The 24,607-nt window shown below is 44.1% G+C and overlaps 1 protein-coding gene across 1 annotated transcript; it reads right to left on the bottom strand.

The window, feature by feature from the left end:
• Positions 1 to 15,311: 15,311 nt before the first annotated feature.
• LOC121559091 (nucleoside diphosphate-linked moiety X motif 19) lies at positions 15,312 to 23,325 on the bottom strand. The gene is given in 4 exon segments (XM_045216782.1): positions 15,312 to 15,608; positions 21,963 to 22,170; positions 22,335 to 22,415; positions 22,417 to 23,325. Coding segments are annotated over 4 exon segments (1,215 nt in total). The 5' UTR covers positions 23,122 to 23,325; the 3' UTR covers positions 15,312 to 15,387.
• Positions 23,326 to 24,607: the final 1,282 nt, after the last annotated feature.

A 24,607-nucleotide genomic window follows, 5' to 3' on the forward strand; every position in this document is an offset into this window, starting at 1 on the left:
ATCATAATAAATTGCACTTGGACACAAGAATAACACTTTTAATAATTTGTCCAACGTATAGGACTACACTACAGCCTTGTGTATTAGGGAATGTGTGTCATTCAACAGTCACACATTTACATTTTTACATTTACGTCATTTAGCAGACGCTCTTATCCAGAGCAACTTACAAATTGGTGCATTCACCTTATAGCCAGTGGGATAACCACTCCACGCCACATGATTGGTGTCCTACACTACATAGGCTATGCAACATCCTCCTGGACAAACTGATTAGCAGTTTCCTGTCTCTCTCTCTGAACGCTTTGATTATAGTCCCCGATTGTTATGCAGACTCTCCTGTTGGTTCTTCAGTCACACAGACAAGTGCTCTCAGGATGTTACGAGAGGGAAGCTTCACACAGGATTGCAATCAGACAGAAGAAAAAAGCTGGAGAGGAATAAAGTCTAGTTGCGTCCCAAATGGCACCCTGTTCCCTTTATAGTGCACTACTTTAGACCAGGACCTATAGGGACTAGGGTGCCATTTGGGACCGAAGCACTGTTTCCAAAGAAAAAGGACTGCTTTTGTCTGCATATGTCTGTTTTCTTTGGATGTTGAAATCCATACTTTTTAATAACATTTGCTTCAAAACCTATTTTTCTAGTTTCTGTTGTTCTAAGACGGCTTCTCGGTCCGAAGGTGCATGTTCCAGGTGAATCTTACTTCTCCAAACACTCATCGTCCAATCAAATCTCACAACAGAAAAGGTGGACTGTCGAACAATCACATTTCAGATCAATGCAGGTGTGGAAAACCCCCTGTGGGGTTCATGTCAACTGGACATCAAAAGTGGAAAATGTTTGCATTTTAGCTAACCCTAACCCTTTTCCTAACCTTAACCTAATTATTGTAACCTGTTACGTTAATTCTCCTAACCTGCTGCGTAAATTCTCCTAACCTGCTACGTTAATTCTCCTAACCTGCTACGTTAATTCTCCTAACCTGCTGCGTAAATTCTCCTAACCTGCTACGTTAATTCTCCTAACCTGCTGCGTAAATTCTCCTAACCTGCTACGTTAATTCTCCTAACCTGCTACGTTAATTCTCCTAACCTGCTCCGAAAAGTCAATTCTGCCAAAACCTAGACGTTTCTGCATCCCACTCTGACGCCTAACCCACTCCGATGTGGAGCTGTCTGGCTGTTAAACTCTCAACTCCCTGACCTTGGCCAACTGACCTCTGATTGGTTGCACGCAGCCCGGCAACTGTGATTCTGATCACCCGACATAAGAAGCCAACCAGCTGCAGGCAATGACCTGGTTTGGACCAGTTTATGGTGCTTAGACCAGTGTCCTTCATTTGCACACAGAGAGATACTCCTGTATCCCTGTGGACACCTTTCACCTCTGGACTACTCCCATCCTTAGACTACTGCCTGTGGACACCTTTCACCTCTGGACTACTCCCATCCTTAGACTACTGCCCGTGGACACCTTTCACCTCTGGACTACTCCCATCCTTAGACTACTGCCCGTGGACACCTTTCACCTCTGGACTACTCCATCCTTAGACTACTGCCTGTGGACACCTTTCACCTCTGGACTACTCCCATCCTTAGACTACTGCCCGTGGACACCTTTCACCTCTGGACTACTCCCATCCTTAGACTACTGCCCGTGGACACCTTTCACCTCTGGACTACTCCATCAGACTACTGCCCGTGGACACCTTTCACCTCTGGACTACTCCATCAGACTACTGCCTGTGGACACCTTTCACCTCTGGACTACTCCATCAGACTACTGCCTGTGGACACCTTTCACCTCTGGACTACTCCATCCTTAGACTACTGCCTGTGGACACCTTTCACCTCTGGACTACTCCATCAGACTACTGCCCGTGGACACCTTCACCTCTGGACTACTCCATCAGACTACTGCCCGTGGACACCTTTCACCTCTGGACTACTCCATCAGACTACTGCCCGTGGACACCTTTCACCTCTGGACTACTCCATCAGACTACTGCCCGTGGACACCTTTCACCTCTGGACTACTCCATCAGACTACTGCCTGTGGACACCTTTCACCTCTGGACTACTCCATCAGACTACTGCCTGTGGACACCTTTCACCTCTGGACTACTCCATCAGACTACTGCCCGTGGACACCTTTCACCTCTGGACTACTCCATCAGACTACTGCCTGTGGACACCTTTCACCTCTGGACTACTCCATCAGACTACTGCCCGTGGACACCTTTCGTGCTACAGCCTCTGGACTCCTTTAGTGTTTGTGCGTCACTGCCCAGAGTAAGTGGAGAGCCAGAGTCCCTTTGTTACTTACAGGTAACTGCCAAGATGAAGGAAACACCAATATAGTGTCTTAATTAGGCGTTGGGCCACCAGCCAGAACCGCTTCAATGCACCTTGGTGTCTGTCTTAACAGGGGCGTTGGGCCACCAGCCAGAACCGCTTCAATGCACCTTGGTGTCTGTCTTAACAGGGCGTTGGGCCACCAGCCAGAACAGCTTCAATGCACCTTGGTGTCTGTCTTAACAGGGCGTTGGGCCACCAGCCAGAACAGCTTCAATGCACCTTGGTGTCTGTCTTAACAGGGCGTTGGGCCACCAGCCAGAACCGCTTCAATGCACCTTGGCATAGATTCTACAAGAGTCTGGAACTCTATTGGAGGATGCGACTCCATTCTTCCATGAGAAATTCCATCATTTGGTGTTTTGTTGATGGTGGTGGAAAACTCTGCCTCAGGCGCCGCTCCAGAATCTCCCAGAAGTGTTCAAGTGGGTTGAGATCTGGTGACTGAGACGGCCAGGGCATACCGATTACAACGTTTTCATGCTCATCAAACCATTCAGTGACCACTTGTGCTCTGTGGATGAAGGCATTGTCATCCTCTGGGGACATAGCCATGGCAGCCAAAATAATGGCCCGCCCAGCATTTGTCTACATGACCCCTAAAGCGTGATGGGATGTTAATTGCTTTGTTAACTCAGGAACCACACCTGTGTCGAAGCATCTGCTTTCAATTCACTTTATATCCCCCATTTACTAAAGTGTTTCCATTATTTTGGAAGTTACCTGTACGTACAGATTGTATATTGCTGGTCCCTATGTAACAATCCCTCTAGTACTTGGTCACTACTATTCATGACTGTTATCCAGTATACATTTGTTCGTTTTTCACCTGTATGCAATACGTCATGTTACATTTGCCATTTCATAGTATTTATGGTCGATGTTATGAGTACTTTTACCGTTGCCAGTGAAACCTATGATGGCCGCCGGGCGACAGGTGATTACACCACGTGTTGCTGCGCACCTCCCCCTGAGAGCAGCAGTGTGAGTCTGTGGTCCAAACGGGAAGTAGACAGCCCTCGGCACTCAGCCCTTGAATGAAGTTTTACATCATCCCTGTGTTACATCATCCGTGTGTTACATCATCCGTGTGTACCTTAAAATGTCCCTTTGCCCAAGCGAGGGAGCGTGATGATCGGAGAGGCCACGTCCTTGGTGGAAATCTGGAAGTTGAGCATAAAAACAACCAACCTAAAGGCTATTGATGTACCTAGCAAGCTAACGTAGCTAGCTAGCACTCCTGTCAGGTAGCTAGCTACAGTTACCCATAGCTGGCTAGCTAGTTTTAGCTAGCACTCCTGTCAGGTAGCTAGCTACAGTTACCTATAGCTGGCTAGCTAGTTTTAGCTAGCACTCCTGTCAGGTACCTAGCTACAGTTAACCATAGCTGGCTAGCTAGTTTTAGCTAGCACTCTGTCAGGTAGCTAGCTACAGTTACCTATAGCTGGCTAGCTAGTTTTAGCTAGCACTCCTGTCAGGTAGCTAGCTACAGTTACCTATAGCTGGCTAGCTAGTTTTAGCTAGCACTCCTGTCAGGTACCTAGCTACAGTTAACCATAGCTGGCTAGCTAGTTTTAGCTAGCACTCTGTCAGGTAGCTAGCTACAGTTACCTATAGCTGGCTAGCTAGTTTTAGCTAGCACTCCTGTCAGGTAGCTAGCTACAGTTACCTATAGCTGGCTAGCTAGTTTTAGCTAGCACTACTGTCAGGTAGCTAGCTACAGTTACCCATAGCTGGCTAGCTAGTTTTAGCTAGCACTCCTGTCAGGTAGCTAGCTACAGTTAACCATAGCTGGCTAGCTAGTTTTAGCTAGCACTCCTGTCGGATAGCTAGTGTCGTAGTAAATATAAAATGTTATAGCTTGGTCTGACTAAAATCTTGTGCATGACCCATTTTAATGTTAGGAGCTTGTTTCAATCAATGATGTTCCTATGCAAGAACAATGGACAGAGGACCATATCTTCTCAAGGACAACACCCACGCCACAGGCCACAATCTGGTTGCTCCCCACGAGTTTTTCCCTTGAGACATACACATTCACACACACATCTCCATGCATACGCACACTCATTCTCATGCCTCACGAGTTCTTTGCTCTGAGGACGCACACACACAAAACTGCACACGCACACACACAAAACTGCACTTCTTTCTACTGGTCGGGTGCCAAGGGCAGAGGGACTCTGCCGTGCACCAATGGGGGCTTCTGCTCTGGACAGAGCAGACCCGCCTCCTACGCCTCGGGAACCAATCAAAGGACTAGAAGAAGGACCCCTTCCTTTGTGTTACATTGTATAAAGTAATGCTGTAAACTCTGTTTTTTATCCTTCTCAGCTGACACCATTAGCGTGGCATATGATTAGGTCCATGCATGTTAATTAGCAGGATCCCATGCATGTAGCTTGAGCAGTACCAGCTATCTCTGTGTTTAATAAACTGCCTTTTGCTTAAGCAAATTCCTCTCCGTCTAGCGTCGTTGGTTTGTACTTCCTCTCCTTATGGTTTCACCAACAAAATGGTAGCAGAGGATGGTTTTTAATTCGATCTAAAAGTTGGTGCGAGAGGAAAAGGCAAATCATCGATCTAAAAACAGACGGAAGAGTGACCTGAAATCCAGGAGAAATCAACTATTCGTCTTGCCTCAGGAACCTGATCAGAGCGCGCTCTTCTAAAAAGGTATGCAGAGCCTGTTAAAACGAAATCTTGCATATTGTACTATAGACTATACCAAATTATGATCAGTAGTACTGAGTGTGAGTATGAATACTTGTTAAATAATTTCCATCCTAAATGAATTAAGGCATAAATGAGATATCTGGTACTGTGAACACTGAGAACTGTGATTATATTATGAGAGTCTTACCAGTGGCTGAATACTGATGGTTGTATAGAGTCTTACCAGTGGCTGAATACTGATGGTTGTATAGAGTCTTACCAGTGGCTGAATACTGATGGTTGTATAGAGTCTTACCAGTGGCTGAATACTGATGGTTGTAATGAGAAGTCTTACCAGTGGCTGAATACTGATGGTTGTATAGAGTCTTACCAGTGGCTGAATACTGATGGTTGTATAGAGTCTTACCAGTGGCTGAATACTGATGGTTGTAATGAGAAGTCTTACCAGTGGCTGAATACTGATGGTTGTATAGAGTCTTACCAGTGGCTGAATACTGATGGTTGTAATGAGAAGTCTTACCAGTGGCTGAATACTGATGGTTGTATAGAGTCTTACCAGTGGCTGAATACTGATGGTTGTATAGAGTCTTACCAGTGGCTGAATACTGATGGTTGTAATGAGAAGTCTTACCAGTGGCTGAATACTGATGGTTGTATAGAGTCTTACCAGTGGCTGAATACTGATGGTTGTATAGAGTCTTACCAGTGGCTGAATACTGATGGTTGTAATGAGAAGTCTTACCAGTGGCTGAATACTGATGGTTGTATAGAGTCTTACCAGTGGCTGAATACTGATGGTTGTAATGAGAAGTCTTACCAGTGGCTGAATACTGATGGTTGTATAGAGTCTTACCAGTGGCTGAATACTGATGGTTGTATAGAGTCTTACCAGTGGCTGAATACTGATGGTTGTAATGAGAAGTCTTACCAGTGGCTGAATACTGATGGTTGTATAGAGTCTTACCAGTGGCTGAATACTGATGGTTGTATAGAGTCTTACCAGTGGCTGAATACTGATGGTTGTAATGAGAAGTCTTACCAGTGGCTGAATACTGATGGTTGTATAGAGTCTTACCAGTGGCTGAATACTGATGGTTGTAATGAGAAGTCTTACCAGTGGCTGAATACTGATGGTTGTATAGAGTCTTACCAGTGGCTGAATACTGATGGTTGTATAGAGTCTTACCAGTGACTGAATACTGATGGTTGTATATTATGAGAGTCTTACCAGTGACTGAATACTGATGGTTGTATATTATGAGAGTCTTACCAGTGGCTGAATACTGATGATTGTATCCTATGGGTTAAATTGCGATTTAACACAGTATGTGGATAAGATTTGACCCACAACTAGATTCCTAAAGGGACCCAGTTTGAACTGAGACTTTTTGCATAAATCCTATTAGGGGAGGTCCTACCCTATAGGTTGCGAGGAGGTTGAAGTCAAAACTGTGGCAGAGTTCTAGACATTAGGTGGGGGAGAATCACCGAAATTGACCAGAGGTACTAAATTCCCTTGATAGTTATCCAGTTGCTGCTGTGACTTCACATAATAAAGGTGCCTTTTTAAGGTTGTGTGAAGGGTGCAGTCGAACTGAGACTATGTTTTAGGACGCTCTGGTAATCTAAATTCAAGTTGCTTCTCCGACTTCACATGTTAAATTGGTCCTTACAAAAGGACGTGTGAAGGGTGGTAGTCGAACTGAGAATGTGTTTAAGGACTCTTGATAGCCTGAATACATTCAGCATTGTAATTCCAATTGGCTTTTGGCTGTGTGTTTTCATGTATTATAACGTGTAACTTTTGGCTGTGTGTTTTCATGTATTATAACGTGTAATGAATGATGGGAAGTTATAGTGAGACTTATGAGACTGAACACCAATCTGTGGATTAGAGTGAATTTGACCTAGGGTTTCAGGAACCAGGGACTGGGGAGACTGATATTGAAGTTGTGCATGATTCTAGAACAAGCGTGAGATAACTAAAGCGTGGTGTGTGCTGTGTGTGGAAATTACTGCATTGGTATATGTGACTGGAATTCTGATTTTATGATAATGATTGCATTACACATAATATAAAAACAATCAGCCTCTTTATATGCGAGGGTGTCGTACATGAGATAAGTCTGTAATTGATACCGATAATACATCCTTGGAAATAAAACACCAGGGACGGGATAAGTGTATAAAGATAGGGAAAGCAAGATGGCAGGGCCAAACATAACTATACCCAAATTTAATGAATACCTAGAACAACGAATGACAGAGAGAGCAGAGGGAGAGTTGAGAGTAGGGAGATGGGAAATAGAGGAGAGTAGGAGGGTGCAACCTAAAAAATCTGACACAATGTGTGTGAAAGGGTCTCCTACAGTCGCCCCAGACACCAGCACCACTCCTGGCCCCACCTCACTATACAGCCTAAAAGGCACCATGACTTTTGGCCCACAACCACAACCATGGCCTCAGCGGGGCACTCCACCGGGTCCTCCTAGAAGAAGGAACTACCTGTGCTACAACTGTGGAAAAACTGGACATTTTAAAAGAGACTGTAGAGGAAAGGGAGGACCCCCACAACAACCATAGACCCACCTGTCTGAACTCCAGGTGCCCGAAGGCGTGATCCTCATCCAATGCTACTACCACCGACATCACAGATTGAACTCAACAAAGGCGATATAGCACAGTTACAGAGCTCAGCAGGACCCTATGAACATTCAGTCTGGGCCCAGGAGGGGGCGGCAGAGGACAGGACAAAACTCTGGACGTGCCAATGATGGAAGACTAGTTGAACCAGCTAGACTCTGCCCAGAACTGTTGAGTGAAGCTCACGGGCTCACGCACGAGGGAAAGAGAAGACCCTCCAACAGGTCTCACACATCTGGTGGCACCCTCACATGACAGAAACTGTAGACAGGTTTTCAAAATGGGTAGAGGCAATTCCTACAGAAAACTACAGAATTAGAGGATGATAGGTCAGTCATTAAGTGGCTACAAACTAAGTTAATACCCAGATATGATATACCAAGGCAGATAAGATCTGACAACCACACATTTTAGCAACAAACACCTGAAAAAGGTGGAGGTAAGATTCGGAATCATGCACAGATTCGGTTCAGTAACATCCACAGTCCCAACCAAACATTAAAGCTAAAATAACAAAGGTTTGTGCAGGAACAAAATTAACATAGGTCCACCAAGGGAGGGAGGTCACATGCCCTCCCTTGATGTACAACAGATAGAAATGACTGATTATGTGATGAAATTGACGGAATTTTCTGCAGCACTCTCTTCTCAGGCGCAGAAGGCCCAAGAGGGGGAGCTGTCGGGAAGTACGCTGACACTGAAGGTAAAAGTGGGAGACTGGGTGAGGGTAAAAGTCCACAAGAGAAAGTGGCTGGAACCCAGGTGGACTGGACCGTACGAAGTGAAGGAGGTTACTTCACACTCAGTCCAGGTCAGAGGTAAATCAGGCGCACCCTGGCACCATCTAACTCATTGCACACCAGCCCCCACTCCTTCTAGATCACTGACAGAAGTCAGGGCTGATTTGAGCAGCCAAAACCAAAATTTGACACCAAAATGAAGATGAAATAGAATTTGAACAACAGCTTTGATGTATTTAATCATGCACTAGAGGGGGACTAACATTCTTTCATTAACTGCCCATATAATTAGTATGCTAGAGGGGGATGGTTAAATTTTTTTACAAATTGCATTATGCGTTATCATGTGTTGTTTTTCTTTTCTACATTATTGTTTTTCTTTTAAGACTGATTCAACTATGCTTAATGCCAACATAATTAATGGGTCACGTCTAGAAGACGTGAAGAGGGGGATTTGTCGTAGTAAATATAAAATGTTATAGCTTGGTCTGACTAAAATCTTGTGCATGACCCATTTTAATGTTAGGAGCTTGTTTTCAATCAATGATGTTCCTATGCAAGAACAATGGACAGAGGACCATATCTTCTCAAGGACAACACCCACGCCACAGGCCACAATCTGGTTGCTCCCCACGAGTTTTTCCCTTGAGACATACACATTCACACACACATCTCCATGCATACGCACACTCATTCTCATGCCTCACGAGTTCTTTGCTCTGAGGACGCACACACACAAAACTGCACACGCACAAAACTGCACTTCTTTCTACTGGTCGGGTGCCAAGGGCAGAGGACTCTGCCGTGCACCAATGGGGCTTCTGCTCTGGACAGAGCAGACCCGCCTCCTACGCCTCGGGAACCAATCAAAGGACTAGAAGAAGGACCCCTTCCTTTGTGTTACATTGTATAAAGTAATGCTGTAAACTCTGTTTTTTATCCTTCTCAGCTGACACCATTAGCGTGGCATATGATTAGGTCCATGCATGTTAATTAGCAGGATCCCATGCATGTAGCTTGAGCAGTACCAGCTATCTCTGTGTTTAATAAACTGCCTTTTGCTTAAGCAAATTCCTCTCCGTCTAGCGTCGTTGGTTTGTACTCCCTCTCCTTATGGTTTCACCAACACTAGCTACAGTTACCCATAGCTGGCTAGCTAGTTTTATAGTTTGGTCATTCCAATACATTTCAGAATTCCAGAAAATATGTGTATTAAGATAGCTAGCTACATTTCATAGGCTCCTCATTATGAATCTGAGTCACTTCTGAACGTCATATTACCATTTGCCACCTTCTAAAATCAATGGCATCTATATATTTTTTTAGCTAGCTCGCAAACTAGAGTTGTAATTTTGTCACTTCACGGCCACCGGAGTTTGCACGTGACTACAGTCGGCATTGAATTGTGGGTTAAATCAACCCCATAGCGATCAAATTTGTTCACTCGCTCCCTCTAATTAAATCGGGGGGAAACTTTTGTGAATTGGACCACCACTTAAGATGGCAATCTTAAGTGGCAATCTAACTGCATCCGGTTTCGACGGCGATTCCCCGGAGGGAAAGTAGCTAGCACAAGGGCTGAGGGGCTAAAAATAGCCCGATTGGACCACACCTGTGGATCCACTATATGCCCTCCACTTTCTTCACAGGTCCTGTGTTTTTTCCCTGGTTTACATTCATCCTTTGCTAGTTTTCCTGTATCATTTCTTCCATCCTAGCAAATGTCCTCATCTGGTAAATGAAGTTGTTTTGGTAATTCCCTTATGCACTAACTATTACTATACCACAGGTCAATATAGTCTACCAGTCTAACTGTCCATCCTGTCCTCTATCCACCATTCATAGTGATAATATAGTCTACCAGTCTAACTGTCTACCCTGCCCTCTATCCACCATTCATAGTGATAATATAGTCTACCAGTCTGTCTACCCTGCCCTCTATCCACCATTCATAGTGATAATATAGTCTACCAGTCTGTCTATCCTGTCCTCTATCCACCATTCATAGTGATAATATAGTCTACCAGTCTAACTGTCTACCCTGCCCTCTATCCACCATTCATAGTGATAATATAGTCTACCAGTCTAACTGTCTACCCTGCCCTCTATCCACCATTCATAGTGATAATATAGTCTACCAGTCTAACTGTCTACCCTGCCCTCTATCCACCATTCATAGTGATAATATAGTCTACCAGTCTAACTGTCTACCCTGCCCTCTATCCACCATTCATAGTGATAATATAGTCTACCAGTCTAACTGTCTACCCTGCCCTCTATCCACCATTCATAGTGATAATATAGTCTACCAGTCTAACTGTCTATCCTGCCCTCTATCCACCATTCATAGTGATAATATAGTCTACCAGTCTAACTGTCTACCCTGCCCTCTATCCACCATTCATAGTGATAATAGTGGGAAATTATTATCTTATATTTTAGATGTGCTGTTAGCTTAATAAGAAAGCATTAATGATTAAACATAAAAGGTTTGTACTGTACTGATATAAATTGGCCAACATTACAAGCTGTGATTAATGTGAGGAACCGTTATGGGGTAGGCTGAGATAAGGCTTGTGACTCACACTGCCTCTTTGTTGAACTGTCCAAGGACATATGTACAAAGAGTACAGTTAGAGTGGGAAAGTACAGGAAAACTGTGTCTATGGGTGCTGACTCTCTGGACAAGTTGCAAAACAACTGATGCCTGGCAACAGTGAAGCGCCAAGGGGATGGGACCAGCCTGTGCGCCAACGATAGGCTGAGTAAGTCTAAACCACGCTCAGTCTCTACTCTGATAGGCCTGCTTGGAGCAGGAACTATCTCTGTCAGAGTATTTAAAGAAGAACTTATAACAATGGACCAGTTCTCTGAGTGCCCTGTGTGGTATTTCAGTGGACCCGTATATACGAACATCATATTTACCATTGAAGTGTTTTGCATTAATTAAAATACTAGTCTATTTTAGAAGACGTGTATTGACCTCTTTTTGTTCCAATACCAGATTTGAATTGACGCAACTTAACAATCCTGCCCTCTATCCACCATTCATACTGACAAGAAACACTTGAAACACAAGCATTTCGCTGCACCTGCAAATCTGTGTACGTGACCAATAAACATTGATTAAATTGTTTGCCCAGATCTGCAATAGGCTAACTAGCAATCATACCACACATCAAATAATTCACAGCTGCACCGATGTTCAGTATAAAAACCCCATAACAGAGGAATAGCTGATAGGCAGCGGAGAGTCCAGGTGAGTCACTGCACATGAAAGAACAGTGAAGCCCTGAAAAGCCCCCCTATTGATCTTGTTTATGTGCAATACAATGATCCTCCCTAAACCAGCCTACAACACCACAATGATCCTCCCTAGACCACCCTACAACACCACAATGATCCTCCCTAGACCAGCCTACAACACCACAATGATCCTCCCTAGACTAACCTACAACACCACAATGATCCTCCCTAGACTAGCCTACAACACCACAATGATCCTCCCTAGACCAGCCTACAACACCACAATGATCCTCCCTAGACCAGCCTACAACACCACAATGATCCTCCCTAGACTAGCCTATAACACCACAATGATCCTCCCTAGACTAGCCTACAACACCACAATGATCCTCCCTAGACTAGCCTACAACACCACAATGATCCTCCCTAGACCAGCCTACAACACCACAATGATCCTCCCTAGACCAGCCTACAACACCACAATGATCCTCCCTAGACTAGCCTACAACACCACAATGATCCTCCCTAGACCAGCCTACAACACCACAATACAATGATCCTCCCTAGACCAGCCTACAACAGCACAATGATCATCCCTAGACCAACCTACAACACCACAATGATCCTCCCTAGACTAACCTACAACACCACAACGATCCTCCCTAGACCAGCCTACAACAGCACAATGATCATCCCTAGACCAACCTACAACACCACAATGATCCTCCCTAGACTAACCTACAACACCACAACGATCCTCCCTAGACTAGCCTACAACACCACAATGATCCTCCCTAGACCAGCCTACAACACCACAATACAATGATCCTCCCTAGACCAGCCTACAACAGCACAATGATCATCCCTAGACCAACCTACAACACCACAATGATCCTCCCTAGACTAACCTACAACACCACAACGATCCTCCCTAGACCAGCCTACAACACCACAATGATCCTCCCTAGACTAACCTACAACACCACAATACAATCAATCATGCAATATTGTTTTCAAGTGAGTACAACATTCTACTCTAGGCTGCAGGGAAAATGTCATTTTAATAACGGTGCAAAAGGTCCTGTGATTTGAATGTTTAATTCCATTCATTTCATTTGGATGGACAGTTGAAGGCCCAGTAGGCAGACTGGCTGTATTTTAACTTCCGATTCTGAGATGTGTTGTCCGTTGCAGATCATCATTCTCCCAAGTCGTCCCGTGCTGCTGTGGCCATCTGCTCCCAGCAGGCCCAGTTATTCAGGAAAGCTTCATGCTCACTCTGCCTCCACTCCAATCCCAGCGGATATTCCTTGCGTGCCTAGAACCTAACGCTTCAACGTAGCCTAAATATTTATCATTTAACTTCTTAAAATGTATTGCCTTTTATATGTGGCATTAACACAACCAGTCACAATGTTTTAATCTGATTACTTCCAAAGTCTCCTGTAGGCTAACTGCGCACGTTCGTCCAAAATATAATTCCAGCATCCAAACAGTGCAGCGGCCATTTCATTAACGGAAAGAGACATCTGTTACAAAACACCAAAACAGTTTAATGACATTAGGAGATTGTCAAGCCAAGCCTTTAATACCGGGTAGGCCTACAGGGTAGGAATGGATTCTCTGTTTGTTGAGATGGACATAGTCTGTTGATTGTGGTGTGGAAAATGCAAATGCAAAAACCATGATATTGAAGCGGCTCTGATCGTGGTGTGATGAAACAGGCAGGGAGAGTGAGCTCGTCGGGTGGTGGTCGGTCGAACCCTCAACCTTCTGCTGTCACCCGTTGTGGACAATGGTGGTAAATATCTCATTCAAATTGAATTTCATTCATAAAATGTGTGGATATCTTTATAAGTTATGCATACTTCACATGTTAATATTCCAATACCCTACGTCCTCCATTCCTGAACGTGAAGCCGTCTGACCATAGCAGGAAAGGCCAGAGAAAAGTGTTGGCTTAAGGTATGACTTCTTATGGCGTAAAATTAACAATATATATTTTGATTTTTTTGTAATTTAGCAGATGCTCTTATCCAGAGCGACTTACAGGAGCAATTAGGGTTAAGTGCCTTGCTCAAGGGCACATCGACAGATTTTTCACCTAGTCGGCTCAGGGATTAGAACCAGTGACCTTTCGGTTACTGGCACAACGCTCTTAACCACTAAGCTACCTGCTGCCTCGTTTACCTAGACATACTTAGTGACAAAACATTAAGGACACCTTCCTAACATTGAGTTAAACCGCCCCCTTTTGCCCTCAGAACAGACTCAATTCGTCAGGACATGGACTGGCATTGTGTCGAAAGCGTTCCACAGGGATGCTGGCCCATGTTGACTCCAATGCTTCCTACAGGGATGCTGGCCCATGTTGACGCCAATGCTTCCTACAGGGATGCTGGCCCATGTTGACTCCAATGCTTCCTACAGGGATGCTGGCCCATGTTGACTCCAATGCTTCCCACAGTTGTGTCAAGTTGGCTGGATGTCCTTTGGGTGGTGGACCATTCTTGATACAGGAAACTGTCGAACGTGAAAAATCCAGCAGCGTTGCAGTTCTTGACACAAACCGGTGCGCCTGGCACCTGCTACCATACCCCGTTCAAAGGCACTTAAATATTTTGTCTTGCCAATTCACCCTCTGAATGGAACAACATACACAATCCACAAGGCTTTAACCTGTCTCCTCCCCTTCATCTACACTGATTGAAGTGGATTTAACAAGTGACATAAATTCGGGATCATAGCTTTCACCTGGATTCACCGGGTCAGTCTGCGTCATGGAAAGAGCAGGTCTTCTTAATGTTTTGTATACTCAGTGTATAACGGTGCGATAGTTCCAAAGAATATTTCATACAAAAAAACACTTGTTGACGAAATAAAATCTGTACAATTATGTAAAAAAATAATAATACATTGAGAGGTATTTGAAACCAAGATTAATTTCCAGTGTTCCAGTCCCGCAATAAGGGGTTTGGCAGGTGTTGGAACAGAGTACGAAGGAAACCAGCAGCAAGGCCTCAGCAGCAGGCCTGTACAGGTCAACACATTGCCATCAGAGGGCTGATGTAAATACTATGCATGCCAGTCTCTCTTGGCTAAGAGTTGAGGAGAGACTGACTGCATCACTTTTTAATAAGAAACATCAATGTGTTGAAAACCCCAAATTGTTTGAATAGTCAACTTACACACACACAGCTCTGACACACACATTTACCCCACCAGACATGCCACCAGGGGTCTTTTCACAGTCCCCAAATCCAGAACAAATTCCAGAAAGCGTACAGTATTATATAGAGCCATTATTGCATGGAACTCCGTTCCCTCTCCTATTGCTCAAATAAACAGCAAACCTGGTTTCAAAAAAACAGATAAAGCAACACCTCACGGCACAACGCCTCTCCCCTATTTGACCTAGATAGTTTGTGTGTATGTATTGATATGTAGGCTACGAGGTGTAGTTCTGTCCTTGAGCTGTTCTTGTCTATTAATGTTCTGTATTATGTCATGTTTCATGTTCTGTGTGGACCCCAGGAAGAGTAGCTGCTGCTTTCACAACATCTAATGGAGATCCTAATAAAATACCAAAATACATGGGTCACATCACAAATGGCACCGTATTCCCTATATAGTGCACTACTTTTGACCAGTACTTTGTGTATCTCTGCTCAAAAGTAGTGCGCTATGTAGGGGAATAGGGTGCCATTTGAGTCTCAACCCATCTCTCAGAGCTGGCTGCTGGTTCTGGTTGTCAGGCTGGACCGTGTGAAGGGTAGCAGGTGGTTGTATCTGGGTGTGATGGTGATGACAGCAGCAGCAGTGTAGGGGTCCAGGGCTATGATACGGTGCAGTGCTGAGCTGCCCTGATGCATCTCATCAAGGCTCTGGTCTGTGTTCAGGGTCACATTCATCTGACATGACCCCTCTTCTGGGTACAGCTCGTCACCTGGTAAGTGGAGGAGACACACACACACACACACACACACACACACACACACACAGTAAAACAGTAAAATTATCATCCAGCAATGACCATATCAAATCAGATTGACAGTTTTGACTTCACATGAGAAGAAAACACCTAAATTCCAACTGGAGAGTATTATAACTAACAAAAAAACCACAATTGCTAATGCAGAGACTTAAACATGATCATCCTAATGCAGAGACTTCGACATGATCATCCTGATGCAGAGACTTAAACATGATCCTCCTAATGCAGAGACTTAAACATGATCATCCTGATGCAGAGACTTAGACATGATAATATTGAACAAGACAGGGAAATGTCTTGCAAACCTCAGTAGAACCACAGCCTCAGTAATCAATAATGGCTTCATGCTTCACTGGGGCACAGGGGTGTGTCCACATGGCCATAGTCCCATTCCTAACCGTATCCGTAAATTGACAGTTGATAGTCGGATCGGATGATACTCATGATCGTTATTATGCCTAAGTACAGTGAGGGGAAAAAAGTATTTGATCCCCTGCTGATTTTGTACGCTTGCCCACTGACAAAGAAATGATCAGTTTATAATTTTAATGGTAGGTTTATTTGAACAGTGAGAGACAGAATAACAACAAAATAATCCAGAAAACGCATGTCAAAAATGTTATAAATTGATTTGCATTTTAATGAGGGAAATAAGTATTTGACCCCCTGTCAATCAGAAAGATTTCTGGCTCCCGGGTGTCTTTTATACAGGTAACGAGCTGAGATTAGGAGCACACTCTTAAAGGGAGTGCTCTCACCTCGTGATGATCATGAGAACGGTGAGGAATCAGCCCAGAACTACGCGGGAGGATCTTGTCAATGATCTCAATGCAGCTGGGACCACAGTCACCAAGAAAACAGTTGGTAACACACTACGCCGGTGAAGGACTGAAATCCTGCAGCGCCCGCAAAGGTCCCCCTGCTCAAGAAAGCACATATGCATGCCCGTCTGAAGTTTGCCAATGAACATCTGAATGATTCAGAGGAGAACTGGGTGAAAGTGTTGTGGTCAGATGGAACCAAAATGGAGCTCTTTGGCATCAACTCAACTCGCCATGTTTGGAGGAGGAGGAATGCTGCCTATGACCCCAAGAACACCATCCCCACCGTCAAACATGGAGGTGGAAACATTATGCTTTGGGGGTGTTTTTCTGCTAAGGGGACAGGACAACTTCACCGCATCAAAGGGACGATGGACGGGGCCATGTACCATCAAATCCTGGGTGAGAACCTCCTTCCCTCAGCCAGGGCATTGAAAATGGGTCGTGGATGGGTATTCCAGCATGACAATGACCCAAAACACACGGTCAAGGCAACAAAGGAGTGGCTCAAGAAGAAGCACATTAAGGTCCTGGAGTGGCCCAGCCAGCCTCCAGACCTTAATCCCATAGAACATCTGTGGAGGGAGCTGAAAGTTCGAGTTGCCAAACGTCAGGCTCGAAACCTTAATGACTTGGAGAAGATCTGCAAAGAGGAGGGGGACAAAATCCCTCCTGAGATGTGTGCAAACCTGCTGGTCAACTACAAGAAACGTCTGACCTTTGTGATTGCCAACAAGGGTTTTGCCACCAAGTACTAAGTCATGTTTTGCAGAGGGGTCAAATACTTATTTCCCTCATTTAAAATGCAAATCAATTTATAACATTTTTGACATGCGTTTTCTGGATTTTTTTGTTGTTATTCTGTCTCTCACTGTTCAAATAAACCTACCATTAAAATTATAGACTGATCATGTCTTTGTCAGTGGGCAAACGTACAAAATCAGCAGGGGATCTATACTTTTTTCCCTCACTGTAGATACTGGCAAAAATAACTCCCTGCCCATTCTCCCTGCAAAACAGCTGCATATTAGGAGCAGCATGTGGAGGGGTGTGTGGACACACCTACTCATTCAAGGGTTTTTCTTAATGTTTTACTATTTTCTGCATTCTAGTATAATAGTGAAGACATCAAAACTATGAAATAATACATATGGAATCATGTAGTAACCAAAAAAAGTGTTAAACAAATCAAAATATATTTTATATTTGAGATTCTTCAAATAGCCACCCTTTGCCTTGATAACAGCTTTGCACACTCTTGGCATTCTCTCAACCAGCTTCACCTGGAATGCTTTTTCAACAGTCTTGAAGGAGTTCCCTCATTTGCTGAGCACTTGTTGGCTGCTTTTCCTTCACTCTGCGGTCCGACTCATCCCAAACCATCTCAATTGGGATGAGGTCGGGTGATTGTGGAGGCCAGGTCATCTGATGCAGCACTCCATCACTCTCCTTCTTGGTAAAATAGACCTTTGATGATGGCGACGAATATGTAGTGAGGGCCAGCCAACAAGAGCGTACAGGTCACAATGGTGGGTAGTGTATGGGGCTTTGGTGACAAAACGGATGGCACTGTGATAGACTACATCCAATTTGCTGAGTAGAGTGTTGGAGGCTATTTTGTAAATGACATCGCTGAAGTCAAGGATCGGTAGGATAGTCAGTTTTACGAGGGCATGTTTGGCAGCATGAGTGAAGGAGGCTTTGTTGCGAAATAGGAAGCCGATTCTAGATCTAACTTTTGATTGGAGATGCTTAATGTGAGTCTGGAAGGAGAGTTTACGGTCTAACCAGACACCTAGGTATTTGTAGTTGTCCACATACTCTAGGTCAGACCCGCCGAGAGTAGTGATTCTAGTCGGGTGGGCGGGTGCAAGCAGCGTTCGGTTGAAGAGCATGCATTTAGTTTTACTAGTGTTTAAGAGCAGTTGGAGGCTACTGAAGGAGTGTTGCATGGCGTTGAAGCTCGTTTGGAGGTTTGTTAACACAGCGTCCAATGAAGGGCCAGATGTATACAAAATGGTGTCGTCCGCATAGAGGTGGATCCGAGCGTCACCAGCAGCAAGAGCGACATCATTGATATACACAGAGTATAGAGTCGGCCCGAGAATTGAACCCTGTGGCACCCCCATAGAGACGGCCAGAGGTCCAGACAACAGGCCCTCCGATTTGACACATTGAACTCTATCTGAGAAGTAGTTGGTGAACCAGGCGAGGTAGTCATTTGAGAAACCAAGGCTATTTAGTCTGCCAATAAGAATGCGGTGGTTGACAGAGTCGAAAGCCTTGGCCAGGTCGATGAAGACGGCTGCACAGTACTGTCTATTATCAATCGCGGTTATAATATCGTTTAGGACCTTGAGCGTGGCTGAGGTGCACCCATGACCAGCTCGGAAACCGGATTGCATAGCGGAGAAGGTACGGTGGGATTCGAAATGGCGGTGATCTGTTTGTTAACTTGGCTTTCAAATACTTTCGAAAGGCAGGGAAGTTTGGATCTAGAGTGTCACCCCCTTTGAAGAGGGGGATGACCGCGGCAGCTTTCCAATCTCTGGGGATCTCAGACGTTACGAAAGAGAGGTTGAACAGGCTAGTAATAGGGGTTGCGACAATTTCGGCGGCTAATTTTAGAAAGAAAGGGTCCAGATTGTCCAAAGGGTCCAGTTGGGAGGAGGTGCTCTTATTCTCCATGGACTTTACAGTGTCCCAAAACTTTTTGGAGATAGTGCTACCGAATGCACATTTCTGTTTGAAAAAGCTAGCCTTTGCATTCCTAACTGATTGTGTATATTGGTTCCTGACTTCCCTAAAAAGTTCGATGCTAATGCAGTACGCCACAGGATGTTTTGTGCTGGTCAAGGGCAGTCAAGTCTGAGGAGAACCAGGGGCTATATCTGTTCTTAGTTCTGTATTTTTTGAATGGGGCATGTCTATTTAAGATTGAGAGGAAATTACTTTTAAAGAACAACCAGGCATCCTCTACTGACGGAATGAGGTCAATATCCATCCAGGATACCTGGGCCAGGACAATTAGGGAAGGCCTGCTCGCTAAAGTGTTTTAGAGAGCGTTTGACAGTGATGAGGGGTGGTCGTTTGACCACGGACCCATTGAGGACGCAGGCAATAAGGCAGTGATCGCTAAGATCCTGGTTGAAGACAGCGGAGGTGTATTTAGAGGGTAAATTTGTCAGGATGATATCTATGAGGGTGCCCATGTTTACAGATTTTGGGTTGTACCTGGTAGGTTCATTGATAATTTGTGTGAGATTGAGGGCATCTGGTTTAGATTGTAGGTTGGCCGGGGTGTTAAGCATATCCCAGTTTAGGTCACCAAGCAGTACGAACTCTTGAGGATAGATGGGGGGCGATCAGTTCACATATGGTGTCCAGGGCACAGCTCGGGGCTGAAGGGGGTCTGTAGCAAGCGGCAACAGTGAGAGACTTATTTCTGGAAAGGTGGATTTTTAGAAGTACGAGCTCAAACTGTTTGGGCACAGACCTGGATAGTATGATAGAGCTCTGCAGGCTATCTCTACAGTAGATTGCAACTCCACACCCTTTGGCAGTAATATCGAGACGGAAAATGTTGTAGTTGTGGATGGACATTTCTGAATTTTTGGTGGCCTTCCTAAGCCAGGATTCAGACACCGCTAGAACATCAGGGTTGGCGGAGTGTATTAACGCAGTGAATAACGCAAACTTAGGGGAGGAGGCTTCGGATGTTAACGTGCAAGAAACCAAGGCTTTTGTGGTTACAGAAGTCAACAAATGATAACGCCTGGGGAGTAGGAGTGATACTGGGGGGCTACAGGGCCTGGGTTAGCCTCTACATCACCAGAGGAACAGAGGAGGACTAGAATAAGGATACGGCTAAAGGCTTTAAGAACTGGTCTTCTAGTGCGTTGGGTACATAGAATAAAGGGGGCAGATTTCCGGGTGTTATAGAAAAGATTCAGGGCATTATGAACAGACAAGGATATGGAAGGATATGAGTAAAGTGGAGGTAAACCTAAAGCGTTGGGTAACGATGAAAGAGATAGCATCACTGGAGGCACCAATTGAGTCGGTCTCCGCGTGTATGAGGGGTGGGACAAAGGAGCTATCTAAGGCAGGTTTAGCTGGGCTGGGGGATCTACAGTGAAATAGTACAATAAGAAATAACCGAAACAGCAATAAGCAAGGCATATTGACATGGGAGAGAGGCATAAAGCAATCACAGGTGTAATTTGAGAGAGCTAAGACAACAGCTGGTAATGGCGACAAAGTTTGGGCTGAGGCTAAACATAAACAGGATGCGGTACCGTAAAAGGAACAGTCCAGCAGGCATCAGCTGTATAGCTGAGTTATCGTAAGGTCCAGTGAACAGCAATAGGAGAGTTCGGAGGTAGTTCGGGGCTGCTATAGCACTGGCGAGCAGAGGCCACGGCTAGCGTGTGCTAAGCGGGCCGGGCTAGCAGATGGGTCTTCGTGGTTGACGTCGTAACGGGAAGCCTGTTGTAACCACATCAGACGATTTCATCGGCAGACCAGTCGTGTTGGTGATCGAATGGTGCAGACTGGCCGATAATAATAATAATAATAATAACAATAATAATATGCCATTTAGCAGACGCTTTTATCCAAAGCGACTTACAGTCATGTGTGCATATATTTTTGTGTATGGGTGGTCCCGGGATCGAACCCACTACCTTGGCGTTACAAGCGCCATGCTCTACCAGCTGAGCTACAGGGGACCATGGCTAGAGCTGGCTGGTAGGTAGTGCAGGCCACGGATAATGGTGAAAAACCGCTAACGGTGGCTAATAGCAAGTAGCTGGTTAGCTGGCTAGCTAGTTTCAACTGGAGATTCTAGATAAAAGGTAAGTCAATAATAGAATCCGTTCCACATTGAGTGAGGCGGGTTGCAGGAAAGTATATTTTGTAGAAGGATGAAAAGTGTGATAGGGAAATATATACGAAAAAATACAAAAATACAAAAAACAGGCTATTTACACGGACACACAACAAAGAACGCGACCGCACTGCTACGCCATCTTGGATTTGTAGCGACATAATCCAAAAGAAAGGCTACTACGTTTTTTATTTCACTGTTAGCGATTCACAAAATATTATTTTGATTCCCATGACTTCGATTCCCAACCACTTCAATGGCGAAGTCAATTAGTTAAAAATAATCATTTAATATAATCTATTCAAATGAATCAAATAAGTCACTCAATTTTATTTCCGATTTTTTTGTTGTTGATTTTTTGAGACAGAAATGTGAAGCGGGGCATCAGTTATACAGAACATCTCATTTGTTACAACACTCTACTTTTCTTATTAGCGCTCATTTCTCTGACAGCTGCTTTATTGAGGAGAGTTGAAGTACAATGACTGTGATATGTGGTTGTCTTTCCGAGCTACGATAAGTTGAGAGAACTGACTCTAAGTTCCTCTGAATAAGAGCGTCTGCTAAATGACCTTTAATGTAAACGTAAACCCTAACCTGGGAGGAGTGATATGTAGTAGTTGTCTGACACCATGCGGATAGGGAGCCACTGTTCACAGCCCTCTGACGCTCTCCGTCTGGAGAAGCTGTGGAGGTCCTGCAGGGAGGGGAACCGGCACATACGGCTGAGATCATAGAACTGTGGTGGGGCTATCCACATCTCTCTGGCTTGGTAGCTGTGGAGGATCTCTGAGGGGGTGGACCACTGAGAGAGGGGAGGAGAGAGAGGGAGAGGGGTTTAGGTTAGACTAAGATGAATGAACAGTTTACAACAATGTTATGATGAATACATAATGAATGAATACAGTCGCATAACACTTTGAACATCACAATAAAATACACTTTCACCCTACTAAACTATGGTATCACCTTAAAGTGCACAATTTCCTTCTCGTCTTGTAGGGTGTGAGGTGGTGTTTCTTGCAAGCAGCAAATGTAGAAGGCTGTGTCAGTACCTCCGCTGTTTTCCATACACGCCAGTAGGGGTCAGCCAGTTACCCCATTCATGCAGAGCCCAGATGTTAGGTAGACACTCCAGCTCCCTGCACATTCTGATGAAGTTACAGGGGTTCTCGTTTACCAGCACTCTCCATTTAGCCAATTCACTCTCGTCACAGACATCGGCTATTCTGGTTAATTCGGGCTGACTGTCTCTCTTGTTCTCGATGCCGTTAAGTAAAGTACTCTCTTCTTCTTTCGGCACGACTAGAAGTACTCCCGACTCCTCGAAAGTTTCCCTCACCGCACAGATGCGAAATGCGACGTCACCTGGAATGGGAGAACCCAGTTTCTTTCTGTCGGTGGCGAAGATCGGAGGTCTCGTCTCTGGCGGCTGCTTCACAAATCCGAGTCCAAAATTCGGTGAGCGCCGAAAAGATTTAAAAAGATCAAGCCATTCACTTGAGAAATCCGACGAATCCACCAGACCGCCGGGAAAGACGTAAGCGTTCGGCATGAAGCCACTTGTACCGCTTCGTTTCAGCAACAACACGTTATAGTCGAAGGCTAACTTGTCAGGCAAGCTGGAGTGCCCACTGACCGCAGAGGTGCCTTTACCGACACACCTTGTCAAACTATCTACAGTGACTTTATGTCTCGTACCAGCAGCTAGTATGACCGTCGCGGCCTCCTTCCAGTGTCTCAGAGCCGTATTCATTCTTTTGATCGTTTTATTCTCTCATTTCCAATAATGTTATTCGAAAGCAAAGTCCGCGTCACCGCTGTCAAATGTTATTGTTTTGATGTGTCGTCATACGAGCAGGAAGGTCAAGGGCGTAGAAGAAGAACCATGTTTCCGGTGTCTTCTGCTACTAAATTTAGGGCGCCACCTACTGTTATGGATGACTGATAAAGACCGGAAAGATCTAACATCGCAGTTCATGATGGTGATAATAATATTATATAATAATAATAATAATAATATGCCATTTAGCAGACGCTTTTATCCAAAGCGACTTACAGTCATTTATCAGTTTTAAAGATAATTTCCTGCAATGCTATGCATTTTGCCATGGCTAATATGATCCCCGGGACCACCCATACTAAAAATGTATGCACACATGACTGTAAATCGCTTTGGATAAAAGCGTCTGCTAAATGGCATATTATTATTTATTATTATTATTATTATTATTATTATTATTTTGCTTTAACTTAATAACAAAATCAATACTGTTAAATTAAATGTTTTGGTAATTTTAAATTCCCCTGACTGTTCAGTGTTTATTTTGATGATTGTTAGTTCTCAAAGATTAATTTAAAAAAAAGTCCATTATCTTTTCTACATACTTTATATTCGTTTTTTGCTGTTTAAGTTTACAATGAAAGAGTATTTCCATTCAGAAAATGTATTATATATAGTACCAGTCAAAAGTTTGGACACACCTACTCATTCCAGGGTTTTTCTTTATTTTTACTATTTTCTACATTGTAGAATAATAGCGAAGACATCAAAACCACAAAATAACACATATGGAATCATGTAGTAACCAAAAAAGTGTTAAACAAATCAAAATGTATTTTAGATTCTACAAAGTAGCCACCCCTTGCCCTGATGACAGCCCCGCAAAGTGGGGTGAAGGTTAGAGTTGAGGAAAGTGATTGATGTTTGTGGTTAGTATTTTTTTTTGCAAACATATACTGTAAAAATGTTTATAAGATGACAAATGAATTGATTTATGGGATTGAATTACAATTGAAGGGTAAACCATTTTATTCCCAGCGCTCTTAGAGCTGAGCAAGAACTAAACAAAACACAACAACTCACTATCTACTTTTCAATAAGAGAAGAGGTTCTGAAACGTTGAATTAAGTAGTATAACATCTACATTCAGTAGGCAGTATAAGATTAACCGTGTCCCTAGGTTCAACTGGCAGCTGGTGGACCCGATATAAGACAACAAGGGACAAATATGTAAATGATTTTTAACTTGTCAAAATAACTATACAATTAAAACCATAGATACAGATAATATAGCAGTGCTTGAACAGCGCAACATGAGGGATTTTAAACACTGTAGAGGACAAATATAAAAATAGAACATTCTAAAACGTACCCTGTATTACAAATAATGACATCATTTTGGTTTATCTCTTAGGTTCTCTCTGTGCATGTACAAGTACAACATATCGTCAGCGTCTCA

This window comes from Coregonus clupeaformis, unplaced genomic scaffold, assembly GCF_020615455.1.
Source record: "Coregonus clupeaformis isolate EN_2021a unplaced genomic scaffold, ASM2061545v1 scaf0797, whole genome shotgun sequence".
In the NCBI taxonomy this organism is placed as follows: domain Eukaryota; kingdom Metazoa; phylum Chordata; class Actinopteri; order Salmoniformes; family Salmonidae; genus Coregonus; species Coregonus clupeaformis.